We start from the raw sequence: 23,363 nt of genomic DNA, 5'->3' as shown, positions 1-23,363 counted from the left end.
ATACACATGCTACCACATCAGTAAACGAACACACACATGTGCTAAAGCTGTTGTTCAATACAAAGCCACAAGTCTCAATAGTGGAATTCTAGAAGGATTTGTAACATAGAATGCTGTTTTATAGTTGTATATAAACACTAATTGTACATTTATAAATTATACTGTAGTTAGTACAGACATCGATTGCTTTTACAGATGACAAAACCAAAGTAATTTCTCCTTAAACAGAACAATGCTTTTAGGAAAAAAAGGCTAGGTCTTGACTACCAAGCTTTTTCCCAGTTTTCAAACCGCTACTTGTGTTCTTTCTAGATGACTTGTGAATACATACCGCATGGCTCTCAGTGCACTTTTGAATGCCAATTCAGCATCATGAGGTAGGAGACAGGTGAAAAGATACTTGGCAAATGTGTGCATTGGAACACTGTCTCGATGGATGACTTCACCTAAACCACTATATGGTCCAGCTGTGGGAAAGAAAAAGAGAATATCAGTCTTTACAGACTGTTAAAACTCAACTTCTGGACCTTTAGAACCCATTCATTACACCTTGAGTTAGAGTTGGTATTCAGAGAGAGCTTCCTGTACAAAAGGTAAAGTTCTATTGGTATGTCTGTGAAATATATTACAAGTATATTAAATGCCATCTATTCTTTGAGACAACAAGACACATCGCAAATTGTATAGTACTAAGCACACTACCAATGCATATACAAATGACAGAATGGTCCCAGGGCTCCATGGGGCTCATTCAGCAAATCTATGGTATGTAAAAGTAGAAGGTGATAATACTAGCTTTGCCTCTGTGTAGTTATATCATGTACATGAATTCCTATGCACCCTCTGTTGGTTCATAATTGTCTTATCACAAATCCACAGGAAAAAATACGTGGCTACAGTGGAAAACCAGGTATTTTTAATTGAATTTACATGACTAATTAGTCCAGCAGCACCTGATCCTTATTAATGTCTCACTTGACATTAGGCATTTAAATAACCCTTTGGTCTAGACTTGGTGTCCAGAGAAGACTAGGTCAGATCCTGCATCAAAGTTGCTTTTGTTAGTCTATTATAGCCACACAATCTTAAAAATTATGTTTGTTGTGGGGAAACTATTCCCATTGTTGGGGCAGTAGATTTTGCTCACACTCAGTGCAGTACTTAATAACAACAGTGTTAAGAATGACAACAGAAATGACAATAAAAAAAAAAAATTGCATGAAACTGCTGAGTTCTGATTATTCATAGTGCATAGGAATTCCATTTTTGCATTTTTCTTGCAACCTTAAGACTGTTATTCTTATTAATAGGAACATTGTGTCAAGCAGTTTTTTACTTCAGTGGCTAGAGGTTCAGATGTTAAACATTGCAAGATACAGAATAAGAATCTTAAATTAAGTATTATTGGACAATTATTGCACAAATAGCAGCCAGCAGTCCTAGGAGTTACCACTTCCTCCTCTACTAGAGATTCCAACCCATCACACATGGATGGATGGATGGATGGATGGATGGATGGATGGATGGATGGATGGATGGATGGATGACTGTCTGACACACTTCTTTCATTGCAGTCACATGTATCAGTTTCTGGCTGTGGTTCAAACTAACATGACTGACCCTTCACTGAAGCAGATGAGTACTCACAAAATTTATTCAACCACTTCTGCTGCATGGAATCACTAACTCCATGAGAGAGAAATGTTAACAACTTAGACCAGCACAGCTGTTTCATCAATGTTTTTGACTGATACCTTTGCACAAAATGCGAAGGTAAAAATCGCTAGGCATGAAAAAAAAAAATCTGAGCTCCATAGGTGGCCATTTCTGAAGGCTGGAGTTATTCACAATAGAAACATCAATGAGGATTAAGTAGGTGACAGTGTGTCTCAATCATTTTAAATTGAAAGCTGTTCAAAAGTAGCTGTCATTGCTTGTATGAAAGAAGCCATTTCATGTCTGTTTGCCAGTTGGTGGTCCATTCAGAAACTCAGAAGACTAAGAATAAATGACAAAGCATTTATATGAAAATATATTCTGCCATTGACTTAGCAGTCAAGCAAAAAAATAGAACAGTTCTTACAACACAGTCTTATGTTCTGCTTTCCCATGTATTCAAATGGTAGCTACACACAGCATGCATTAATCTGCATTAACCTGCATTAACAGCATAGAAATTAGCCTAATACTGGATGAAACTAACTTTATTATATCTACAGAACGTCAACTATAAAACCACAATGGATATGATTAGAATTGTAAATCACTGCACATTTTTTCCTCCATGTGATCCGGCAGTTTCTGCCTAACCTGGAGTAAACTGAAGTTATTGCAGAAAAGCCAGATTTCTCAACACATAGTAATGCAAGGCCACTGTTGCATGCTGCTCACCACAGTAATTTTGTAGGTAGCTATTTTAGTAGGTTTCCTGATATGATCACTTGTTTACTACTCTAAGAAAAAAAGTATATCACTGATCACAGTTGTAAACTAGAAGTATCAGAGAATACTTGAGAAAAATCCTGCCTTTTCCTCATACAGCATCCTGACCAATAAACAGATACAGCAAATTGATTTTATAATCCATAGGATCCCTCTATAGTGGTGAATAGCTGGATCCAGCAAGAAGCTGTTCTTGTCCAAAGGCCATAAAGCAGCAACTCTCCTTATGGTGCAGCTTCTCTACAGTTTCAAATGGTACCACCAGTAGGTACCAAAGTTTTTAAGGATCTGGGCAATAATAGTGACTCAAAGCTGAGAACCCTAAACAACATAGTGCATCTCCTCCATTAAAGAAATAGTTTTAAATTACAAATGTCTTACAGAAAGAAAGCAAAACCTGACTGCTATGTAACAATCTTCACAACTGACCTAGAGCAGTATCAAACTCCCCACCATCTCTTGAGAAAGCACTGAAAACTTGGACCACATCTTTAGATACTTAGTTCCTTCAAAGTTTTTCCCTCCAGTTAAAAACTTCCAAAAACTAGAAGAGCAATCTTAGAACCCACAAGATTACTCTTTGAAAATAAGGCTTAAGTGTTATATGTCAAGCCTTTTTAAAAGCTAAGGCAAAAGCATGCACTTTTTGGTACAGATTTTATTGCAATACACAATTGCAATTCCTAAACACAAGTTGTCTTAATCAAAATTTAGTCACGAGACCAGGCCATAGGCCTTAATATTTGTCCATATATTTCAATTTTCAGGTATGATACAAACTTCAGAGGCAACTCATATTCCTAATTGCTACAAAGGAAATGTTATATTTCTGTCCCAGCAAATTTAAGTGAATTTTCTGAGCTCTTCACTGGGGAATAGAGGTAAAAATCTTCTTACATTTACAAAGCTGCCAGTCATTTTTCAGGATTCAAATGACATTTTGAAATTTACTACCCAAGAACTGTTGATGATAACTGATGTCTATATTATTAAATTGTGAGCCTGGATACTGAACAAATCTAAAGAATAAAATGCAATAAAAATTAAAAATAAAGGCTTTTAGGTTAGTAGATGTCTTATCTCCACAGTCATGTGATATCTGAAGTATGTTTGATTTTCATAAGAGATTGGAAAAAAAATTTGCTGGAGTTCTACATCAAAAAACATCTTAAGTATATAAGGCAGTTTCCACTGGAATACTAATTCCATGGGCTTGTGTAAGTGAAGACAGTTTTAAAAAGCAGTTAGCATCTATGTTGAGCTACCTTCTAATAGGAAGACTGCTTGTTTTCGAAAAATCTTCACCAGAGTATCATCCAATTCAATTTCCTGTAGCTTAGAAATGAGCTGTTCCTCATTTCGACAAACCTTCTCTTGTGCATACAAGCCATCTGGCATTATTCGTTGCTGTCCCAGCCCTATCAATGCTACTTCCACAGCCAGCGTTAAATAAGATTCCCCTTCTTCTAAAAGCTTGTGTGCAGGCAGGTGCTGGTACTCCAGAGATTTGCATTGCCCCATGTTCTCTGTAAAGAGCGACACAAAGAACAACACATCAGGAAATCATTAAAATCCATAATCTGCCTATAATGCTACATTTTCAAATTCTTCCTCTGTCAGTATCCATTTAAAAAAAATATTTAAATTATGAGTGCAATCTCAATATCTAATCATCCAGTATAAACTACCTGATCGAATTTCACATCACAGAAATACACAAAACAATTATGTTTTAAAAAATTCACTCTGGTAAAAATAAAAGTTTTCATTTTAAATTGCATGACTTGGAGAAAGGCAGTTCCTCCAGCTTTGTGTTAATAAGGCAAACATTGGGTGATCTATTTCAATTTTTTCCCTAACCCATTTCCGTATCCCCTTAAAGCTTTGATGTTGTATAAGTGGAAAGGGAAGGTGCTTATACACCTGCATAGATTTCAGTTGAAGCTATTAGGATTATGCAAATACAGTAGGCCTGGGAACTCCACAATTTTAAAACATTCTGTTTGCTAAAGCTCTCTTCATGTTTTTTTTATTTGTTAGTTGCATTTATGATAAACACACATAATGTTTCTGACTTTTATTAGCACTAGAAATGATACTTTTAGTAAAAATTACTTGTAAATTCCACACAGACCAAGCCATAAATTGCTTTAAAGAGTACTACTGATTGATTTGGCACTTCACCAATACACCATATGACAAAATGCTATATCAACCTCTAGCAGTTTACATTCTAGTTTGAGAACAAAAAGTTGCAATGTACAGATGTAAGGAGATGGACAGCTGCAGCAAATGAGATGGCAAAATGCATTTAGTAGATTGCATATATGAGTGTAGGGGGAATTTACATTTCAACACACACTACATTTATTTCATAGGGTTGTTTTGGGTTCTTTTTTCTAATTGCAAAGAATCTGATTTCTTTTAATTACAGTTCTTCCAGAATTGGTGGATAGGGGATTAGAAGTTTATTGAAGAAAATCTAATTGAATAAAATTAGTTTTGACAAAAAGCCCCAAGGAGATTTGGGATGTACATATAAAGGATCTATAGGTAGAGGAATGACTCAAGTTTCTGACCACACAGAAGGTGATCAGAAACTACCACAGAGGTGGAAAGAGGCTGAGAATAGGAATAAATCAGTTAAGCTCCTGAGAAGCAATACTGAAGTTAGAATGGGCATATACATCCTGTCCAAAATCATGTATCTATACTACAATGCTATTTTCCAATTCCTAACCCTTATAAACCATGTACTTTATAGACCACGTATGTTATAAATTTTAAGTGTTTTGTCATTACTTTGAAGTATTATGTACACTTGTAGCTAATAAGTCAAATGATATCCTGGACCACACAGGAAGATTGGAGGTGGTGATACTTCCCCTCTTCTCAGCACTGGTGAGCCCACACTTGAGTGCCATGTTCAGTATTGGGTTCCCCATGGACCTACTGGAGCAGATCCAGTGAGGGGCCACAAATATGATTAAAGGACTGGAGCATCTCCCATATGCGATACTGAGACAGCTGGGATTGTTTAGTCTGGAAAAGAAAAGTCTCAGGAGGATCTTACCAAAATATACAAATATCTAATGGGAGAATGTAAAGAAAATAGACAGACTCTTCTCAGTGGTATCCTGTGACAGGACAAGAGGCAATGGGCACAAACTGAAATGCAAGAAATTCCATCTGAGTATAAAAACCCCACTTTTTTTACTGTGAGGATGGTCAAACACTAAGAGGTTGCCCAGAAAGGTTGTATGGTGTTCATTCTTGGAACTGTTCAAAACTCAACTGGACACAGCCCTGGTCAACTTGCTCTAGGTGACCCTGCTCTGATCAGAGTAGGTGGACTAGACGATATCCAGAGAAGCCTTCCAACATCAACAATTCTGTGATTTCCTGTAATTTCTCCAAAAGAAGATAATGTATGCAAAGACGGTTGCTGCTATAAACTCATTCAGTTTTATTTCAAGGGTAAAATACTGAATTGCCTTCAAGAATGAGTAACTGGTAATTTTTGAAGGCTTCATATAACAGTTTTACTTTAAACATTTTCTCTACCTTGTGTTTTCTTAGGGAACGTAAATGTGAGTTCTTATACTATAAAGACACTGGCTTTGATGTTAATTGGGAAAGGTAAGGTAGAAAAATGTCTTTGGTTACTGAAGACTTAGAGAAGATCGGTCCCTTTGCATGGCCTTACCTGTGAAGTCTGAGAATCCATGGAAGCTCTCATCATCTACCCTGCAGGCTTCAATCAGGCTACTGAAGAGGGTACCAATTGGATCCAAAGGATGTCCCACCCAACCTTCAAGATTTGTTATTGAGGTTACTCCTATTTGAAGAAGTTCTGTGACAGAAAATATGGAGGGAGGAGGGAGGGAAAGAGAGTGCGTATTATCCCCTCAAAACATATATAGAAGTAAAACTGATTAAAATGCTCTTCTGCTTAGAAGGAAAAAATAATATCTCTCAGTGTGAATTAATTGCCCTTTGTAAATATGTTAAAAGAGGAAAAAAAGAAAATGGACAAAGGCCAAACACTTCAAGCACTAGCAAAGCACATTATGGGTCAAAATTTTCAATTGCAGTATCTTTTGAAATCTCTAACTTGATAACAGTAACTTCTGAAATGTTTGCTGAAAAATTATAGCAAAGACTTTTTTTGGTAAAATATTCACCACTGTTTCCTCATTCAAAAGATGCAGTGCCATTTTCACATTTTAAGTGAAGCTGAAGGCACTGAAATAAAATATTCTGAAATGTTCAGTTTTTATAAATAAAATATGAACTTATTGCATCTGAATAATTGTTGAAGTAATAAACTCATAATGATAGTTCCTAATAAAAAAAAGGAAGAAAAAAAAAAGAATAATGTGTTTAAATGAGGTATAAAATTTAAAAAATTTGTTCAAGTGCATTTTTTGTCATTCTAAAGTTTCAGTCAACAAATACCTTCATGGATACTTTGTTTTGTAGCCCTCATCCATCAATCAGTTACAACATTAAAAAAATGTTTGGCACAATGAATTGAAAGAAGTGTGGCTGTGGTAAAAGATGCTAGAGATTACTCAAATCCCTTTTTAAACTAAGAATCTTATGGCAGTAGTTCCTCTTCAACTCCTCAGCTTTTTCTCCTAGACACATACACAACTGAACTATGAGAGATCAGGTGCATTATGGGTGACCATTTAAAAATTGTATACAAGCCATTACAGATGCTCTGTTTCTCTGCTTAGTACACACTAACTTATACCTGCCTCTGTGCTCTTTCGTTCACAAAGCGCCATCTTTCTGAGTAATCATAAGTATTATCACAAAGCTTTAAAAGCTTGCTTCTTGCCTTTAAATGTGTGGAGCTACAAAATGAAACAGCCACACTGCTGAACTCAGTGTTCAAGACAGTGGCTTTTTTTAAAGAATCAACTGATATGTAATATGAACAACAAAGTAGTAAATAATTGTCTTACTAACAAATAGCATGTGCTAAAAATGACATTAAGAAGAACGTAATATTACCAAAAACGATTAATATCAATGACCTTACTGACTCACTTATATTCCATTTCATCTATTATGTCTAGTTGTGAGCTTCACTTGTGTCATGCCAAACAAAGGCTTCAATACTCCATTCATACAGAGATTTAACTTTAAATCATGCAAGTGGTTCCACAAATGTCAAATCAGTCATATGAATGAAAGCTAAGTAGAAGCATGTGGTGGTTGCTGAACTGAAACTGTAGCTGCAGAATTATTCTGCTTATAAAGAAGATAAGCATATTTTTCACTATTAAAACAAAATTGTTTAAATTTCAAACATAAGAGTGAAAATAATGAAACAAAGCAGTGAGTAACAACATAGAAATTACAAACTTCATGTTAAGGGAAGTTATATTACATGATAAAAACACTAAAAAATTCTTTTAAGTAGTAATGCAAAGTGCTTTTAAGTTTTGTTGAAATCTAGGATCCACAATAGTGCTCAAAATTTCTTCCTTGGGTATTGTGAAATGAAGGCACATAGGAACTGCCAAATAATATTTTTTTTTCAGTCAGGTATCTACCTTGTCTTCAATTTCTAAATGAACATTTCTGGGAAAACACCTGCATATACAGTTAAAAAATTTACACATGTGACTTCACACTGATATTTTTGCCTGCAATGCATGAGGATACACATAGTTAAAAGTAGCAACAAAGATCTAAACTAAATTTGAATTAAAGGTTTTCTTGAAGTAGATGAGAATGTTATTTTAATTTTTCCACATGCATTTTAACCACAAAGTCACCCCTTTCTTCTTACACTACCTCTCCAAACCTATGACAAAGTTCAGTGAAGGATTATTTTTGGAAGAATGTTCCTCCAGAAAATAGGGGTAGTGGGAACACCATAGAACATTTTATAAAGCCAACGTTTCAAAACTTTGATTTCCAGTGATGTGAATCCACTAAAGTTTTAAGCATCATCAAAGACTTTTGGAAGAAACTGCCAAACTGGATAAATTTCTGTAGTGCAGACTTTGCCTTGTCAACTTTAGGCTTCCACCTCAGAAATATATAGGTCTGCTAAATTACACATCAGAGGAGAAAAATTATTTTAAATACCTGACATTCCAAATGCAAATCTCTGTTTAAGAGCCTATAAATTACACAGGATGAATATTTACGCTGTGCAACCAAAACCTCTGATTGGAATAAAGGCCCCATCATGTTAGACGTATTGCAGAAGGCAGAACAGAGCCCTTGCCCTGCAGAGCTCACAATACAGCTTAAAAAACACCTCCAACATCCAGAATGTGACACTACCACTATGATTGTTGGGACTGAAGAATTAAAGTCACCTCTTTTGATTTAGTTTCAAAAGCAATTTTCTCATGCAAAGTTCCAGTTCAGTGTTATTGTCACCTTGTCATTTCCTTTGCCCTTCTCTCTTCCCCGCATTTACCTTTCTTCTGAGCCTGGAACATTTCCAGCTGTTTCTGCTGCTGCCTTCTTAGTGTATTAACAATAGCTATTGCTAGCCTCAGTGCTTCTTGTGGGCATCCATGAGATCGTAACGCATCCACCCTCGCACAGGCTGTAGGAACATGTTCTAAAATGGAGACAATAATTGAGGAATAGCAATGCTTCTATGTCTGCAGTAGCCTGTTTTGCTAGGTTACTCAAAAGGGTTCTTTTGTTTCCTTTGATTTGTTTTTAAAAATTTGCAAGAGAGAGTTAAAGGACTATTTCTGAGCCAACATTTCAAGGGAGCCTCTGTTCTTTTTGCCAGGCTTTTCATTTAGCTCCCTCCCTCCCCCCAAAGAGAAAAAAAAAAAGCCATAGAAACTGAACAAAGCAAGTCATGGAAACGTCTTTCTGGTTTAGCCACTTACCATGCCAGAGGGGCCACCCTCGAGAGTCAAAGAGTGAGTTTTCAGTGTGTTCATGGTAACAGTAGTTGGTGTATAGGTCACTGTTGATAATGTGCTGTAAGTGGCTGTCCTGCCAGTGCAGTTCACATGCCTCTATGGCTCTAGTGAACACCGTCCGATGTGGCCTGTTTGATGCATCTGTCATTTTCACAAATTCAGAAAGCTGCATCAGCTTTTATTCATTCATATGTGAATCAGTCATTCACAGTATTCTTGTCTTTTGCCTGTTCACCAGCCCTTAAGTGATAGCATTCTACCTTGACCCACTCTGCAAGGAGTAGACCATAGACATTTCACATCCTGTTACTCAACAGCTCAGGCAAAGTGTGTGCCATTCACTTTGCATTCAGAGAGATCTACAAACCATCACAGCTAATGCTAAATAGGACATTGCAAAGGGAACAGCTAGACATGAAGGACATTAAACAGCACGTACAGAATTCCCCTAAAAACAGACTAGAAAGTATATGGCACACAGCTATTCAAGCATCCCCAGCTTCTCTCTTTCTCAGACCCAGAGCCACGAGGATGAGTGACAGATAAACATCACATAAAATATTTTTAGTTGTTCTCTTTGAGAAGTGACATTACCTTGAGCACTTGTAAAAATTTTGTCATAAACAAACACAAATACTGCAACGACAGCAAGGTACTGAGGCCATGGGACTGACAATCCTTTACTGGACATCTTCCTAAGGCAAAAGTGCTCTGTCGACATGGCACTGTGTCTATGAATGTCAAAATGTCATGTCTGAATTGCTACTAGCATGCCCAGGTTGGTCTGAACATCACAAGATCCAGAAAGCCAAACACCTCTGTAGGAAGTTACATGTTGCATGAACTTCTGTTCGCAGCTAGCTGCAAGATTTAGACATGAACCAAGTTTATTTCCTTCAGAGGTAAACTCCCAAGAAAAAGAAACAAGGAAAAATCCATCTAATTCTACCACCTTTCACAAGCATTTAATTTTAACTTTTATTAAATATGGATCAAAATATTGAGAGATTTGATGATCATGAGGGGTTTTTTTCCCAAGGTAATAACCTGCATCTTCCTCAGTTATTAGCAAAGTAGCAATCTTTGCTTGAAGATGACTGGAGAAGGCTTCTGTCAGGTTTGATAATCACATTTTAGATTAGAAAGCATGATATCAAGTAAGAAGCGACATTTCCTCCAAGAAGGCAGTGTTGCCTCTGCACCCCCCACACCTGTCAATGCAGACTGCACAACACAGCGCACATCCCACAAGTAGCTGCTTTAGTTTCTCACATACTCAGTTTAATGCAGTCACAACAGATCTCCCTTTAAGTAAGTATCAAAGGCTTTGTAACTGCAAAAAATAAAACCCCCAACACCAGAAGGGATATAAGATTATAGTCAAGCAAAGAAACAACAGGCTTTTACATTACGTACTTCAGGGACATTCAATTTTTATGCAACAATTATTTAGAAGGATCGAGTGAAAAGTTAGAAGACCTAACTTGCTTTAAAAACATTGTAGCCCCAGCACAAAAGTAAACTTTATTTATCCTTTCTGCGAGGACAATATCAATGAAAATAAATTTGGCTGGTCAATCCTCAACAAGAAAGTTACTTGTCCCAGGAAAGATTGCTGTATTCTGCTGCAAAGCTCAAGTATATAAGATAGAGGCTATATTATGTGTTGCAGGCAGTGCATATATCTAGGCTCACCTTGGTTAGCATTTGCGCCCTGAGGCAAAGCATTGGTTAAATTGGGCAGCTCGTTTCCATGGTTTCCATCTTCCCAGGGACAAACATCCACATTGTTCCATTTTTTCAGCTGTCTTAGCCAACTGGACTTCTGCTCCAACTTGCAGTGGGGATTTAAGACTATACACATCCACAGAGCACCTGATTTTGAAAAAAATTGCTAAATTAGGTTTTTTATTAAAAATGCAGCAGCCAATGGCTAATTGCAAACTTTTATTCTGTAACACTTTTCCTCCCCTCTAAGGCTACACTGCTTGTTTCCCAACTATGCCTGACACCAGGCAGACTGAATTCCTGATGCAGAATCTTGGAGTTGGTGTGGCCCATCCAAAGCAGTTTAAAGACTGTATCAAGCCAGTCTTCTCAATTAAAAGTCGTTAAATGGGTCTTTTTTATTAGGAAATCCATAGTTCACAATGTATGGCATATCAGACAAAAGCAAACAAAAATTCCCACAAAGTTACAGCAGGAAATTACCCAAGTTTTTCTTCTAGTTTTTGTACAAAAGCTATGTATCTTCCAGCTTCACATTACAGGAACCAAATAATTGCATTAGTAAGGCATGCATTTTCTAAACATATACTTCACACTTGAAACCCAGCAGAAGTAGAGATCCAGTAAACACTAGATTTGTGCAGTGTAATAGGAATAAGATATTTTTGCTGCTCCTACTTCAGTTATTTGGTTTCACTAGAGAATTTGTCTTACATGTTTTGTATACAGAGCTCGAAGGGAAAGCTAATTTGCACTGGCATTTCACATGTACCATCACTTTAGAACCTGCTTCCTGATACTATAGAGCAGGTCAGGCATAAATACATCAGGGTCTTAAGCAACAATTTTCAAATTGAAAGATTTTTCTCTAAATCAGTTGTTTCTACAGGGTGAACTTTGACATAAGCATGAAGACATCTGAAAGTACTGTTCATTTGCTCATTAAGAACATGCCTTGTACACTACTAGAGATTTCACAGAATCACAGAATATTCTGAGTTGGAAGGGACTCACTAAGATTATCAAAGTTCAACTCCTGGCCCTGCACAGGATGGCCCCAAGAATAAAATTAAAAGAATATGTTTAAATTATGTAGTCTTCATGACAGGCTGAAAAAAAAAAGAATAAAAATGCAGCTGGTTCTTCCAAGAAATTAGAATTCTCATATTCAAGCATTCTTTTGCTAACTAAGAATGCAAAATGGATACCCAAAACACAGATCATCACATTGCATTCATTCCTAAAGTAACTCAGTATGTCTGTATGCCACAGTACAGGAACCAGTGGAAAAACAGAGCTTCATCCTTAAGGCTTCAAGTCCACTGCTATTCAAGCTGACATGGAATGAGGAAGCAATATCAAAGAAATCTTGAAACCACAAGAAAATATGATATGGTATAGTGCAGAACACCAGAGGGCCACCACGCTAATGCACATTATTACTACATAGTAGTTAAATACAGTAGAACATGCAGCTTGCTGATTTTTTGATTGCATTTTTGGGACATTTTGTCTTTGTGGTTTTTTTGGTTCAGTTTTTGGTTTTGGTTTTTTTAAGTGCCATGGAAGTAAATAAAGCAAACACTGTTTTAAAAAACTCATTTTAAAATCAAATCATATGACTCCCTTTAGACCTACTGTTCAACACACTTCACTCCCCAGAGTCAAATTATAGAATAGAATCATAGAATGATTTGGATTGGAAGGAACCTTTAAAGGTCATCTAGTCCAACCTTCCAGCAATGAGTAGGGGCATCTTAAAACTAGATCAGGTTGCTCAAAGCCCCATTCAACCTTACCTTGAATATTTCCAGGGATGGGACATCCACCACCTCTCTGGGCAACCTATGCCAGTGTTTTATCACCCTCATTGTAAAAAACTTCTTCCTTATATCTACCCTCTTTCAGTTTAAAACCATTACCACTTGTCCTATTATTACAGGCCCTACTAAAAAGTTTGTCCCCATCTTTCTTGTAAGCCCCCTTTAAGTACTGGAAGCCTGCTACAAGGTCTCCTCGAAGCCCTCTCTTCTCCAGACTCAACAGCCCCAACTCTCTCAGTCCGTCTTCATAGGAGACGTGCTTCAGCCCTCTGATCATCTTTGTGACTCTCCTCTAGACCTGCTCTAACAGGTCAATGTCCTTCCTGTATTGGGGACTGTGGCAGGACCTTTCACCCCTGATACAGCAGAAGCTTATCTCCCATTAACATATGGCTAGGTTAGACCAGAGTGATTTGTCATGTGATGAATTATCTCAGCTGAGAACCTCCTTAGCCAGCAATACACATCCTGGCTTGAATGGTGAGAAAGGAAAACCTAAAATTAATGACTGCAGAGCACAGGCATTTTTACAAATATAAAAGACCACTGATTTTCATGAAATCAGAAATCTCTTATGCACTCTCTGAGTGTGTAGAGAGTTCTCCTCGATGTTAAGATGTTAGAATCGAGTTACTTCCCTGGGACTGAGAGAAACTGGGAGATTCCCTGCACACTGCTATCATTCTTTGGTAAGTGACATTGATTCCTAATCTATACTATTTCTTCACTAGCTGTAACATAAGGTACCCTTATTACTATTATCGTGCACTGTATTTTTATCTACTAGTAGTTCTTTGAGTTATCCTGTGTAGTAAGTAATCTGTTTAAGTCTTATGTCTGTTTTCCTTGGCCTGTTCAAATAAATAATTCATGTTGTAATAGTCCTGATCAGTCATTATTAAGAACTTGTGAGCGAGAGTGGGTTTTGGGGTGCTGGCCACCTCAATAAAGCTGCTGTCTACTGCCAGAAATCTGGAAAGGCAGGGATTTGTCTGAACTCTCCCCTCTCCATTTGTAACAGGGATTCCAGATTTGGAGGCAGCACCGCAGGTGGGGCTTCACCAGAGCTGAGTAGAGGAGGAGAATCACCTCCCTTGCCCTGCTGCCCACACTGGTTTGGATGCAGCCCAGGACACAATTGGCATTCTGGGCTGCAAGCACACATTGCTGGCTCATGTCCAGTCTCTCATCCACCAGCACCCCCAAGTCCTTCTCTGCAGGGCTGCTTTCAATTCTTTCATCCTTCAGCCTATATTGAAACCAGGGGTTGCCCCGACCCAGATGCAGAACCTCATGCTTGGCCTTGTTGAACCTCATGATGTTCTCATGGGCCCACTTCTTGAGCTTGTCCAAGTCATTCTGAATGGCATTACAACTGTTTCTTCTTATTAAGCATCAATGCATTCAGTACTGCCCTAGACAAAGGACTACATTTCTTGCAACATAAAAAACAAAACAGAGGATGAGACATATTGGAAAGCCTTGTCGAATAGTTATTTTGGGCTTATTTATTTTATAAATGAATGATTACTTTAGGGTACTAAGGAGTCACTGTACCTCTCAGCATCTAAAAAAAATTTTAAAAGCCAATTTAATACTTTGCAACCAGATTCCCAGTGATTTCAGACTGAAGCAAAACCAAAGTGGAATATCTTAACCACATGCAGCAAGTATTTTAATCATCCAGCAAGATGGAGTGCACACTACTGATTACAATTGCCCCTACAAAATGAGTAGCCTTTTTCTGTGTCTCAGAAACACCACTCGAAGTGAAGGAATTCACTTGCCTTCTTCAGAGGCTTCACTATGCATGTGGTACATCTAAGAGGCAGAAAAGGGAAGAGATACTCCAAAGTACCAAAATCCTTTAAAAACGTCATTAGTTTAAAGAGGAAGCCTCAGAAATCCATGCTATTTTAATGCAAATGAGCACAAGGACAAGTGTATTTCTAATAAACCCCACACAAGCCACTTAAGGAAGGAGCCTGGAGCATGTTCTTCCTATTTCACTCTGATGCTGCTCTATAGAAGCTGTCACCACCAATCTGAAAGCTTACAATGCCCTCAAAAGATTCTCTATTTTCTGCCTAATGGCTCCTATATGGGGAAACTACTGATCATACTCACCCCATACTACAGATAAGGCTTATGGAAAAATGAACAGCAGCTAGTTGTAATTAATTATTGAGGAACATATCTAAATCCCTTTCTTGTGACCTCAGCCTGGTAACTTCTGTTGGCAACAGCCTATACTCAAAAGAAGTTTGCCAAAATACATTCCTGGCATTCTCAAGTAAGTTTACCTGTTTAACTAGATTTAATGATGTCACCTGCAATACGAACAAATGCCTCATTAAATGGAAAAAAAAACCCAAAAAACAAAACAGACAATGTGTTTGTTTTTACATATTCTGGTTTTATAACACAGCTCACATTTTTGTTTCTTTTTCCACAGGCACTAAATATCTTTTTATAGCAGATCTCAGAAGGCTGACACATCCCCTTCTCTCCCTCCTTCCCCCAGAACTAAACCAAAAGTATGGTTCTGATTTGGATCCATTGACTGTGACCCATGTCTTGCCAATGTGAAGCTCCTCACAGCAGTGGCAAAATCTCACAAACCAATATACAAAATTTCCCCTCCCCAGAAGATAACTGGAAGACAAGTCATGCTGTGACTGCAATTTGATATTAATTTCACAAGGGAATGAATATTAGAACTCTCATAATGGAGTGAGGAATTGCCTATTTTGGTTAAAAAACACTAATCTTTTTGACCTGGAAAAAGCCAGCTTTGCCAAAACAGACCTTTTGTTCAAATAGCCCTTTTTGAAAATGCATGATTGTCACTCATCTTTAGTGGACCTCACACTACAGAGAAATAGGTTACATTACTGCTTTACACATTGAATGCATGCCTTGTACATACAGAGGGAACATCAGTACTTTTGTATTTCTCTGTAGACATCCATACCTCTGAATTCACATGGGAGAAAGGAACAGCATGCTTTTACACTGGTCAGGATTTAAACATGCAAATTGAAAAACATTAAGAAGAATTTAGTCACTGTAAAAGTAGATGTTGTAATAATTATACATCTTGTGTATGCATGTATCGATGAAGTCGAAGAAAGTGCAAAGAATGCATACAGACTCTCCAAAGAGATTAAGCATTGCTCACTTTTCATATTTTACTCTTATCCCAGTAAATGGGAGGGTGATGGTGGAAACAATTTTAGTGGGGGTTAGGACACTGAGCATGACTGAAAATCCAGCCTACAGCTCTTTTTACAGATTGCAGTCTTCTGAAGAAATATGCTTTTCCTAGAAATCTTATGCTATCTTTTCAGGGCTACTGTAATAGCCCTGGTTTGGATTAGCATTTCCTCATTTACAATATCAGTGTAATCAGTGTCTGAAACTTGGCCTTGGCCTTAGAATTTTGCTGTATACTTAAGATCAATCTATTTATTTGCAAAATTAAAATATGCAAGAAACTGATGCATATTTGACATGCCTTTGCTTTTCCCATTAATCATAGAATCATAGTCACAGAATGGTTTGCATGTTAATGCATGTCTCTTAAAAAAGCTAAAAACCCAAATGGTAACATTTGATTATTTCAAAGAAAGTGGAGCCAGGTAAACGAGATCATTCCCTTTGTGCAACAGACAAATTGGCTTCAGCACTCGCTGCAAACTTGCCACTGTGCCCCATTTGAGCCTAATCAATTCTATTACAAAAGCATAATTTTCCAGCACTGGAAGTGCCAGAAAATAAACAATAATAAGAGACAGAAACTATGATTCCTGTAAAAAAGTAGTGTCAGCAAAGGATTTTAAAGTGGGAGCCTCTTAAAGTGCAACAGCCACTTGGAAACCTCAAAGAAGTAGTGTATGATATTTATTGCTTCTTGAAAAGAAGGTAAAATGCCTTCAGAATGACTGGCAAACCCACCTCCCTCCTCCAGGAATGGAGAGATCTCCAATAGAACAAAGCATACTGAGAAGCCCCACTGGAGAATGCTCCAATTGAATAGTTGATTTTATGAAGTACCAAAGATAGGCAAAGCACTTAAGTGCTGATCTTAACAAGAATCACAGAATCACGGAATCATTTATGTTGGAAAAGACCTCCAAGATCAAGTCCAATCTTTGATCAATCTCTACCATATCAACTAGACCATAGCACTAAGTGCCACGTTCAGTTGTTTCTTGAACACCTCCAGGGATGGTGACTCCACAACCTCCCTGGGCAGCCTCCTGCAAACAGCCATTCCCTGTTGTCCTGTCACTATGGCTGCCTGGGAGAAAAGGCCTACCTCCACCTGGCTACAACGTCCATTCAGGTAGTTTTAAAGAGTGAGACAATCTGCACTGAGTCTCCTTTTCTACAGGATAAACACCCTCAGCTGCTCCTCAAAAGACTTACTCCCTAGACCCTTCACCAGCTTCATTGCCCTTCTCCGGACATGCTTCAGCACCTCAATGCCTGTCTTGTAGTGAGAGGCCCAGAACTGGACACAGTACTTGAGGTGCAGCCTCACTAGTGCAGGAGGACAACCACTTCCCTGGTCCTGCTGGCCACACTATTTCTGATACAGGCCAGGGTGCCATTGGCATTCTTGGCCACTTAGGCCCACACTGGCTCATATTCAGCCAGCTGTCAACTAGCACCCCCAGGTCCTTTTCCAACTGGCTGCTTTCCAGCCAATCTGCCTCTAGCCTGCAGCACTGCATGGCATTGTTGTGACCCAAGTACCGGACTTGGTACTTGGCTTGTTTGAACCTCATACTGTTGTTCTCAAACCGTACATCCAGCCTGTCCAGATCCCTCTGCAGACCCTTCCTACCCTCCAGCAGATCAATGCTTCCACCCAACTTAGTGTTGTTTGCAAGCTTACTGAGGGTGCACTTGACCCCCTTGTTAAAATCATCAATAAAGCTATTAAATAGGGCTAGCTGCAATATTGAGCCCTGGGGAACTCCACTAGTGACCAACCACCAACTGAATCTGGCACCATTTACCACCACTCTCTGGGTTCTCTGGTTCCAGACAGTTCTGAACCCAGCAAAGAGTGCACCTGTCCAAGCCATGGGCTGCCAGCTTGTCAAGGAGAATACTGTAGGAGACAGTATGAAGGGCTTTACTAAAGTCTAGGTAGACACATCCATAGCCTTCCCCTTATCCACTAGGCAGGTCACCTGGTCATAAAAGGAGATCAGGTTGGTCAAACAGGGCCCACCTTTCCCTAAACCCATGCTGGCTGGGCCTGATCCTCTGGTTGTCCTGTACGTGTTGTATGATTACACTCAAGATGATCTGTTCCATAACCTTCCTGGGTACCAAGGTCAGGCTGAAAGGCCCCGGATCCTTCTTCTGACCCTTCTTGTAGATGGGCGTCACACTGGCCAACCTCCAGTCACCTTGGACCTCCATGGTTAGCCAGGACTGATGATAAATGATGGAGAGTGGCTTAGCAAGATCTTCCACCAACTCCCTCAGCACTCTCAGATGAATCCTATCCGGCCCCATAGACTTGTAAGTGTCTAAGTGTCTCAGCAGATCACTAACTACCTCCCCCTGGATTGCAGAAGATCTATTCTGCTCCCTGTCCCTGTCTACTAGCTAAGAGGTCTGGCTGCCTGTGGATAACTAGTCTTATTGTTAAAGACTGAGGCAAATAAGGCATTAAGCCAGCCTTTTCCTCATCCTTGGTGACAATGTTCCCCCTTGTGACCAATAAGGGATGGCAATTTTCCTTGGCCCTCCTTTTGTTGCTGACATATTTATAAAAACACTTTTTACTGTCTTTCATAGCAGTGGCCAGATTGAGTTGTAGTTGAGCTTTCACCTTTCTGATTTTCTATCTACGTGACCTAACAACATCGTTAAACATTTCCTGAGTTGCCTTCCCCTTCTTCCAGAGGTCATAAACCCTCTTTTTTTCCCTGAGTTCCTGCAAAAGCTCCCTGTTCAGACAGGTCAGTCTTCTTCCCCTCAGGCTTGTCTTTTTGACACCTAGTGATAATGGGACCCTGGAAAATGCTAAAGATAGATTCTGAAAATGTTAGGCTTTGTGTTTTCTCAGATCACTGCACCTGCGTAAGCAGTATGATAAATTATATAATTGTTAGATGTGATGGTTGTTTAGTAATTAAATATAATTATTATATAATCATAGGAAGAATCATGAGAAACTATGTTGAAAACAAGAGAGCTATGTTTAGCTGAAATCTATGTATACAATAGAACAATATAAGTTTAATAATTAACATGAAAGTTATATAACGATAGAATATAAAAACCCGTTCCTCTCAAATGTATGGCGGAGTCAGATTTGGGTCTCACCCCTGATTCTCAGAGCTCTTAATAAAGCACCTTCTTTCCCAGGGTACTCTCTGAACCAATGTCCTGCATACGCCAAAGTCCACCCTCCGTAAATCCAAGGTCGAGGTTTTGTTGATCCCCTTCCTTACTTTACCAGTAATCAAATCATTTCATGGTCACTGTGCCCAAGACAGCCTCTGACCACCACATCTTCCACCAGCCCTTCTCTGTTCACAAACGGCAGGTCTAGCAGGGCCCCAGCCCTGGTAGGCTCACTCACCAGCTGTATCAGGAAGCTCTCTTCCACACACTCCAGGAACCTCCTAGACTGCCTCTTCTCCACTGTGTTGAGTTTCCAGCAGACATCTGGCAGGTTAAAATCTCCCACAAGAACAAGGGCTGACAATCATGAAACATCAGCCAGTTGCTTCTAGAATAGTTCATCCACTTCTTCATCCTGGTTGGGTGGTCTATAACAGATTCCCACCAGGATCTCTGCCTTGTTGGCCTTCCCCATGATTCTTACCTGTAGGCACTTGACCTTACTGTCACTGTCCTTGAGCTCTATACAGTTAAAATACTCCTTAATGTACAGAACCACCCCACCATCTCTACTTCCTCTCCTATCCATTCTGAAGAGCTTGGAGCCATCCATTGCAGTATTAAGGAAACTTCCCTGTCTGACCATCAAGGAACCACTCTGGTACTCATCCTCACACTACCTGAGCTGGAATCGAAGCCCCTTTGCAGCTACACCCCCCATATTCATAGAGTTGGACCAGGTTTCCTTACTGGCTAAACCCCAGGTTTCCCATAGCAGAGTCTCTGACATCCAGATCCTTCAAATAGTTTAATCTTGGTGCAATATTAAATAAAAAAATAACAGCTGGGTGCCTCTGTGGAGGGACCCCAAACAAAGGAACCCCTGGGCTTTTGTACCCTCATGATCTAAGCACGGGAAAGTCTGGGGGTCCTCAGTTCCTGCTGTGTCTCTCAGTGTCCAGTCCTCTGTCTTAGCCACAGGTCCCTATGTCCTTTGTTATACAAAGGGGCGGCAGTTCACCGCCTCTTGCCTCAGGCTAGGGCTCGGGCTCCTGCCCCTCAGAGCTCTAAACCTGTATGGGGTTTCAGCTAGAGAGCAGGGCTGAAACCAACGTAGATGTGCTAACCTTGATGGGATGGAAACCATAGCAACAATGAATAGGAGTGTGAGGGGGGAAGTGAAAAGGAATGTTTTGCTTTGTTTTAGAGTAGCCAGGTAGAATTGCACCTGCAGAACTGTGGTTAAGCAACACAGTTGAGACATGAGTGATGTAGTTATTGTTTAGTAGTGGAAAATTTTAGCTGGTGCTGTAAAACTATATAAACCCTGCTACACAAAGAATAAACAGCTTCTTCTTGCATACGGCCCAAGTGATGCCCCATCACTTTATCAATCGCCGTCAATTGGTGCCCTGTGTGAGGAAAAGATTATCAGCTCTAGTTGAGTGGCTGTCAGTGACGCCCTGCGGGAACTAAGGAGCCGCTGTGGGACAGCAGGAAGCCAGCCATTCCTGAGTAATCCCTTGGAAAGAAGATGAGCCTGCAGGGGATGATGGGACAGGGGATATCTGCCCAGGAAAGAGACGTTTTTGAACTTATGACTAACTTGCTTGATGAGCATGGCAAGTCTTTGCCTGGGCATGACTTAAAAATTATGCTCAAATGGACAGCTTCAAAGCTGCAGGAAGTTACTCCATCCACAATCTTTACAACAGATTTGTGGGACGAGGTGGGAGCGAAACTGTAGAATTGTGCAATGGAAGGGGATAAAGCAGCTGCAGAAATGCTTCTCTCTTGGAAAGTAATTTTTGAAACCCTGAAAGTTCAAGAAAAATCCCATGCTAAAAACAAAGGGGATGCCTCTTGCCTCCCCTCTGCTGAGCGTCTGGGTTCTTTACAACCTGAAGAGACTGCTTCTCTCCCAGCACAGCCTTCAACCCCCTCGGCCCCTTCCCTTGCAACTAAAAGGGAGAGGGACCCCTCACGATCTGTAAGGGCTTTTTGCTACTAGCTACTACCCAGATGACAGCAAGGAGGAGGGAGATCCTTTTGACCCTGGACCTGTTGATCCTGAAAAGGAGCCAAACCTATACCCCTCTGATCCAGATGACAACTGGGTTTCGCTTGAAGCAGCAAGTGCTGAGGGATGGGGAGTTAGACATTGCCGCAAGAATTGTGGCTCCAGTAATTTACTTGGAAATGTGAAAGCGAACTGCACAATGGGAAATGCTGCCCTTTTCAGTTATCAAAGATCTCCGAAGGACAGTGACGGAGCATGGTATAGGCTCTCGGTATTTTGTGAGCTTGCTATCCTCTGTGTTTGCTGCCCACATAATGACCCCCCATAATTTAAAAACGCTGGCCCAGGTGCTGTTAACCCCCATTCAATATACTTTATGGAATGTGGAATGGCAAAAGGGGGTACAGGCTTTGCTTGTTTCTTAAGTGGGTCATGCTAATCAGGCTCTTGCAGGGCTAACACTAAGGCAGCTCTTGGGAATGGGACCATACACAGACCCTGCTGTCCAAGTCCTGGGACTGTGCCAAGCAAGCCCTTGAGGGAATCTGGGACACAGTTCGCCATGCTTTCCTTAAGGTCCCTGATTTGCAGAAGCCACAAAAAGCATTTACAACTATCGTGCAAGAGCCTCACAAAATGTACATGCATTTTATCGATCACCTTAACCAAGCGCTTGAGGGCCAAATTGATAATACTGAGCCTGGTGAAATTTTGCTTTTAAAACTTGCTGTTGAGAATGTAAATGCAGACTATAAAAAACTCCTTAAGTCTTTGCCTATTGAAAACCCAACTTTAGTCCAAATGATTGAAGCGTGCAATCGCATTGGCACAGTAGAGCGTGAATATGTGACCATGGCTGCAGCCTTTGCAGCCATGAGAGGTCTCCCTGGGACTTCAGGAGTTTGTTTTGGCTGTGGTAAACCCAGACACTTTAAAGAGACTGTCCTGCTCTGAAAGGAGCTAAGCCACAAGCCCTTGATGTGTGCCCATGGTGCTGTAAAGGGCCTCATTTCACTAACTGGTGTCACTCTATGTATGATTCTGAAGGTCGTCCAATTCAGGGAAACCGGTACCAGAGTGCAGGACGACGGCACCGCACTCTGACACAAATGCCTCAGTCGCCCTCGCAAATGCAAACTCCACAGATGCCACCACCACAGACACCCCACTGAGGCTCTCCAAAAGTCTTCACCCAGCAACCGCAGGCAGTGCAGGCCTGGACCTAGCAAACTCCGTCACAGTAACGTTACTTGATTCTTCTGTTAATTTACTCCCTACAGGAATTTTTGGACCACCTGAGCCCCAGAAAAGTGGTTTACTATTAGGGAGATCTTCGACCACACTTTCAGGACTCTTTGTTCTCCCCGGGGTCATAAACTCAGACTCTACTGATGAAATTAAAATTATGGCTTAGACCTCTTTTCCAGCCTGTACTATCCATCAAGGGACCCGCATTGTGCAGCTAATTCCTTTTTTATACAATTTGCCATCCCCTGTAGAAAAATGCAAAACAAGGGTGGGAGGATTTGGCTCTATGGGGATTCCACAAATATTATGGGTGCAGACAATTTCAGATAAACGCCCTACCTGCAAATGTACTTTGTTGTTACAGGGGGAACAGATAACACTCACTGGTATTTTAGATACTGGACCTGATGTCACTGTTATCTCTCAAGCCAAATGGCCCCCCACTTGAGCCTTCATGGAGGTGCCCCAAGCCCTCACTAGGATCGAGGGAAGCAGTTCCAGTAATCAAAGTCACCACCTAATTCAGGTGATAGGACCAGAAGGTCACATAGCTTCTGTAAAGCCATTTGTCTTACCTGCACCCATGGTGTTATGGGGATGAGATGTACTTTTTCACTAAGGTTTCAAAATTCAATCTGATTTTTGATAGGGGCCATTGTGGCACATGACACCTTGAAATTGACCTGGAAGACTGATACTCCTGTCTGGGTTGATCAATGACCCCTGCCACTACCTAAATTGCACGCACTCAATGACCTTGTTCAAGGACAACTCCAGAAGGGGCATGTAGTCCTCTCTACCAGTCCCTGGAATTCA

General features: G+C 40.0%; 1 protein-coding gene across 1 annotated transcript in view; it reads right to left on the bottom strand.

Annotated features, from left to right (window-relative positions):
- Positions 1 to 18,346, bottom strand: part of LOC102038536 (zinc finger SWIM domain-containing protein 6-like) — a gene marked incomplete at its 3' end in the record, with an annotated part of 36,745 nt that extends 18,399 nt beyond the window's left edge. Inside the window, exons 1-8 of the mRNA XM_031065134.1 lie at positions 18,292 to 18,346; positions 17,339 to 17,452; positions 11,052 to 11,231; positions 9,321 to 9,497; positions 8,891 to 9,037; positions 6,149 to 6,295; positions 3,708 to 3,968; positions 332 to 467 (exon numbers count right to left, since the gene is read on the bottom strand). Coding sequence (XP_030920994.1) covers positions 332 to 467; positions 3,708 to 3,968; positions 6,149 to 6,295; positions 8,891 to 9,037; positions 9,321 to 9,497; positions 11,052 to 11,231; positions 17,339 to 17,452; positions 18,292 to 18,346 — 1,217 coding nt within the window. The remainder of the gene's footprint in view (positions 1 to 331; positions 468 to 3,707; positions 3,969 to 6,148; positions 6,296 to 8,890; positions 9,038 to 9,320; positions 9,498 to 11,051; positions 11,232 to 17,338; positions 17,453 to 18,291) is intronic.
- Between the last annotated feature and the right edge of the window lie 5,017 nt (positions 18,347 to 23,363).

Source organism: Geospiza fortis, unplaced genomic scaffold (assembly GCF_000277835.1).
Source record: "Geospiza fortis unplaced genomic scaffold, GeoFor_1.0 scaffold306, whole genome shotgun sequence".
NCBI classification, from domain to species: domain Eukaryota; kingdom Metazoa; phylum Chordata; class Aves; order Passeriformes; family Thraupidae; genus Geospiza; species Geospiza fortis.
This window is presented reverse-complemented; position numbering and strand designations above follow the sequence as displayed.